At 33.8% G+C, this 5,151-nt stretch overlaps 1 protein-coding gene across 1 annotated transcript; it reads left to right on the plus strand.

Moving 5' to 3' along the window:
* The first annotated feature begins 1,358 nt into the window (after positions 1-1,358).
* LOC137945885 (cysteine protease XCP1-like) lies at positions 1,359-2,817 on the plus strand. The gene is made up of 4 exons (XM_068791959.1): positions 1,359-1,833; positions 1,925-2,160; positions 2,295-2,432; positions 2,520-2,817. The coding sequence occupies exons 1-4, from the start codon at positions 1,359-1,361 to the stop codon at positions 2,733-2,735; spliced, it is 1,065 nt and encodes a 354-aa protein (XP_068648060.1). The 3' UTR covers positions 2,736-2,817.
* Positions 2,818-5,151: the final 2,334 nt, after the last annotated feature.

A 5,151-nucleotide genomic window follows, 5' to 3' on the forward strand; every position in this document is an offset into this window, starting at 1 on the left:
AATATAATATTGTGGTCCATAAAACAACCATAATAATTAAATTGTAGTTCACCAAAACAAAACTTTTTTTTATGCATATGGAACTCAACCCAATTATGTTATGTTAGACTAGTAACAAGTCTAGTAAGTATGTATTCATCATACATATTAGATCAAAACATTTCAGAATACAGTACATAATTTTTATTTTTAGACCCAATATTTTGTTGAATTGATACGTTAGATACAGACCGATGTAAATTATCTCTCTTTTTTGCAATCGATTTTTATCCTTCCTCTTCAATTTCTTCATCCAAAGTTCTTCCTCGCTGACAAGACGAAAGCGACGGGAGGTAAGATTTTTATTTAATGTTCTATTTAAGTTTTTCATCATGGTAATTTTAATATTTTTAACGACATTAAGTAACTAGTAGTGGAAGAGTATTTTTTTTTATCTGACAATAACTAATTTTTTTTTTTTTGTCATAGGTGGAGATTTTGCTCATGCAGGGACGCATATTATTTTCTAGCATTAAGAGAAACAACTATAGTTTGTAATTTTATAATGGATTTATAGTTTTTATTTAGGTGATTGTAAATTGATAGTGATATTTCATTTAATTTTGTTGTGTTTGATTATTTTATGGAGCTTATTTTTAATGTTATGCAATGTATGAAGTGTTTAAACTAGTTTATAGAGTGTATAAATAATTTCATGGAGTGTTTATGGAATGTATAGATAATTTGATGGAGTGTTTATGGAACGTATAAATAATTTGATGAAGTGTTTATGGAGTGTTTATGTAGGTATTATGCAGGTTGTATGTATATTGATTATGCCCAATTTTAAGTAGAGGTCATGTCGAATTTTATATTGGTATTATATACATAGATTATGCTTAATTTTAAGAAAAAGTTATGCCCAATCTTATATATGTATTATATATATATAGGTTATGTTTAATTTTATGTAGAGGTTATGTCCAATTTTATGTAAAATATATGTATAATTTTATATATAATTTATTTAATATATATTTTTTAAAATTTTTTAAATGTATGTTGAGGCTCGAGTTCGGCTCGAAGCTCGGCTCGAGCTCGGTTAAAATTTTTGGGCTCGAGCTCGATAACAATTTTAAGCTCGAGACGAGGCTCGGCTCGAAGCTCGGCTCGAAATATTTAAATCAAGCTCGGCTCGAACATAGGCAGGTTCGGGCTCGACTCGGCTCGATGCCACCCCTAGTTTTGAGGGTAAGTTTAAGAACTTGGCTTCAAAGTGAGATGAGATACAAAAATAAGACGAATCACCAATATAAACACTTCATCTATCCTTCCCTTCCTCTGTCTGTCTGAGATTACGATTACCATCTTGAAACAAAATGGCCTCTTCTTCAACTTCTACAATCTCCCTCCTCTCTTTTCTCTCTCTTCTATTCCTCTTCTGCTCTGCACTTCCTCGAGATTTTTCCATCGTAGGGTACGCGCCGGAGGATCTCAACTCGGAAGATCGCCTCATCGATCTGTTCGAATCCTGGTTTGCCAAACACAAAAAATCTTACGAGAGCATCGAAGAGAAGCTGCACCGTTTTGAGTTGTTTAAGGATAACTTGAAGCATATCGACGAAACGAACAAGAAGATCAGCAATTACTGGCTCGGGTTGAATGAGTTTGCAGACATGAGCCATGAGGAGTTCAAGGTAACTTTCCTTGGATTAAAACCAGATTTGTGGAAGAGGGGCGAAAAGTTAAACTGCCATGAAGACTTCAGGTACAAGGATGTTATTGATCTGCCCAAGTCGGTGGATTGGAGGAAGAAGGGAGCCGTTACTCGCGTGAAGAACCAAGGCCAATGCGGTATGATCAAAACGGATTGTAAAAAATAAATCAATAGCAGGGTAATATTTATTCTGATACTAGAAAATAACGTTGTTCATACAATACGCAGGTAGCTGTTGGGCATTTTCGACTGTGGCAGCAGTGGAGGGGATTAATCAGATAGTGACGGGTAACCTGACGGCTCTCTCAGAGCAAGAGCTGATCGACTGCGACAAACCCTTCAACAGCGGCTGCAATGGCGGACTTATGGACTACGCCTTCTCCTTCATCGTTTCCAATGGCGGCATCCACGCAGAAAAAGACTATCCCTACATCATGGAGGAAGGACTGTGCGAGGATAAGAAGGTAAGATGATTCTTCAGTATTCAACGTTCAATAATCTCTCGTAATTTCTCTTGACAGCTGAGAATCCCACCAAACTTCCTCGATAGGATCTAGTGATCGATGATCAAATATATACCAACTGTGATCTTTGACAGGACTTGGAAGTCGTTACCATCTCCGGGTACGAAGACGTGCCACGGAACCACGAGGAAAGCCTGTTGAAAGCTCTCGCTCACCAACCCCTGAGCGTGGCCATAGAAGCTTCAGGCAGAGATTTCCAGTTTTACAGTGGGGTATGTGTTCAAAGTAGCTGCATGAGAACGGACATTAATTAGCTAGGATGTGTGATTAATGGTGGAATACTTTTTTGATATTTGCAGGGTGTTTTTGATGGTCATTGCGGAACGAATCTGGACCATGGAGTGGCAGCCATTGGATATGGGTCTTCCAAGGCTCTGGACTACATCATCGTGAAGAACTCATGGGGTCCAAGATGGGGGGAGAAGGGATATATAAGAATGAAAAGGAACAGTGGGAAACCTGAAGGCAAATGTGGACTTTACAAGATGGCTTCTTATCCCGTAAAAAAGAAATGAAACAAACCTCTCATCTCACCAGCACATGGTTGATTTTCAAATTGTTTTCCTTTGTTATATTTTTCCAAAGTGGAAGAAGAAGAAGAAGAAGAAGAAGAAGAAGAAGAAGAAGAAGGGCCTCCAAAACGCTGGAACCTGTGAAGCTATATATTTTGTGTCTTTATTGCTCTCCTAAATGAATCTGAAATCCATGGTTGAACTCTTATCATCATCATGTCCAGAGGATTTAAGGGAAAATATATTTTCGTAAAATTTAGAATTGGCATGTGAGTTACTTATTCAACTACAATTAATCATACGATAACAGCAAAATGTTTGACTAAAACTATCTGGCGTTTGTGATGGTTTGAGCAATGTTGATAAAACTGAAAAGGCAAGCAAACTGGTAGGATGATTTGTTTTGGTCCAATCGGGTTAAATGGGATTTGAATCAAATCGGTTAATTCGATCTGGTTCAATCATTTTCTTATGAAGATGGTGAAATTTTTTATACTAAAGATAGGATTCAAAACCATGACCAACTACCTACATAGGAGAGTTAGTATCAACTAATCGATACATATCCAACTTCAACAAAATAATATAAATGGCGAATATAAGAAGGTGGCCCATTGGACCCGGTTCAACCAATTGTTGAAATTCAGATCAGATCAACAACCAAGCATTCATGTTTTAAGCCAAAAACACGTTTTCTTTATGTGAGAACCGGAAAAAGGTCTAATTCCAGTTCAATTGGGTTAAACCAGCCGGTCCACTCTAGTTCTTTTGAGGAATGAAAAACAATTTCTTCAATTCATCTTCTCTTAGAAAATAGTTAAAATATAAAAAAAGAAGTTTCCTATCTCTCTAAGAATAATAACAAAATAAGCAAAAAATAACTATACTAGTCTTTGACCATTTATCCATCTCTACCTAGTCTTTTGTTATTTATAATTTTTTTAGGGAATTTTACTATATTACCCAATTTTTTAAAATAATAACACAAATAACCAACTTTTCAACTTAATATCCCACATAACCCACTTTGACCAATCACTGCACATGTGTATAGTCAAAGGTGACAAATAAGTTTTAACCGTTTACATGGTGACACGACATCATGCCACATCAACACCCAAAGAGCCTAACGATATGTCACCTCCCACGTCATCGAAATGCCACACCATCATCCATGTAAGATGCCACATCATCAAACGCCATGTAAGCCCTCCACGTTAATTGACCTTTTTTCTTCCATTTTTTCATGATTGATTTAAGTTTTTGTGTAAATAAAAAATATTTTAAAAACATTAATTTCTGGTTTTAAAAAATCTTATACGTTTCATTTCGTTACCTTCACTTTAAGACAATAAAAAATTAAAATTTGATTATTAATTATTTAAAAATATTTTTTAAATGTAATTAATACCTTACATTATCAATAAAGATATTATTTAATTTAATAAAATATTTTGTAAAATAGAATTTATTTTTTAAAATTCTTATTTGTTGGTACATATTTAACTGTTTTATTTTTTATAATAAAAAATAAAATTCGTGTATTAATTAATTATTATTTTTACATATTTAACACCTTTCATTATCGAATATTTTTAATTTAAAAAAATGATTTTAGTGTTTAAAATCTAATTTATTGGTACACGTTTTATTACCTTATATTTAAAATAATTAAATATAAAATAAGTATACTAATTAATTAAAAATCCTCTTCTAATATGTTTAACACATTTTTTATCGATTTAATACATTTCCTTTAGTTTTAATTTTTTTTTTTAAAAACTTACATGGCATGTGATGATGTGGCATACAACATGGATAATGATAAAGTTGTCTGACGATGAGGCATCTTATATGGGTAATGACATGACATTTTGATGATGAAGCGAGTGACATGTCGTTAGGTTATTCTGGTGTTGATGTGACCTGATAGTGTGTTACCATGTAAACGTTTAAAGTTTTCGTGTTACCACTAATTTTTTGTGTTATAATTTTTTAAAAAATTAGGTAATATAATAAAATTTAATTTTTATAATAATATAAACACAAGAAAATTAGATAAAGGCGATTTTTAATTAAAATTTCCAAAAAAAATTGTTTAATGGAAAATAAGGCTTGGCGCTGATCATTATTCTTTCGTTTCTTACATCCTCTCGAATAAATCAGGGCTTAAATGCCTCTCAGAATCATTTTCTCTGACAAATGATAATTGAACCAGCTTGCTGGGAAGCGTATGCGACTCTTCTCCCACCCCACTGACAATGTCTAAACATGCTTCCACAGAAAGGGAAGTCTGTCAAGAAGACTAACCTTAAAGCCTCAGTATGCCTCGGCTGGTATAAATTTTTACATGCTTTCCCTCCAAGTAACCTACCAAAATACTCTTTATATACTTGCCTCTTCTTCCGACAGTATTCAT

The sequence above is a fragment of the Aristolochia californica genome, unplaced genomic scaffold, assembly GCF_029961685.1.
Source record: "Aristolochia californica isolate CCGP_79_NKW_82.1479 unplaced genomic scaffold, dmAriCali1.0.hap1 SCAF_12, whole genome shotgun sequence".
In the NCBI taxonomy this organism is placed as follows: domain Eukaryota; kingdom Viridiplantae; phylum Streptophyta; class Magnoliopsida; order Piperales; family Aristolochiaceae; genus Aristolochia; species Aristolochia californica.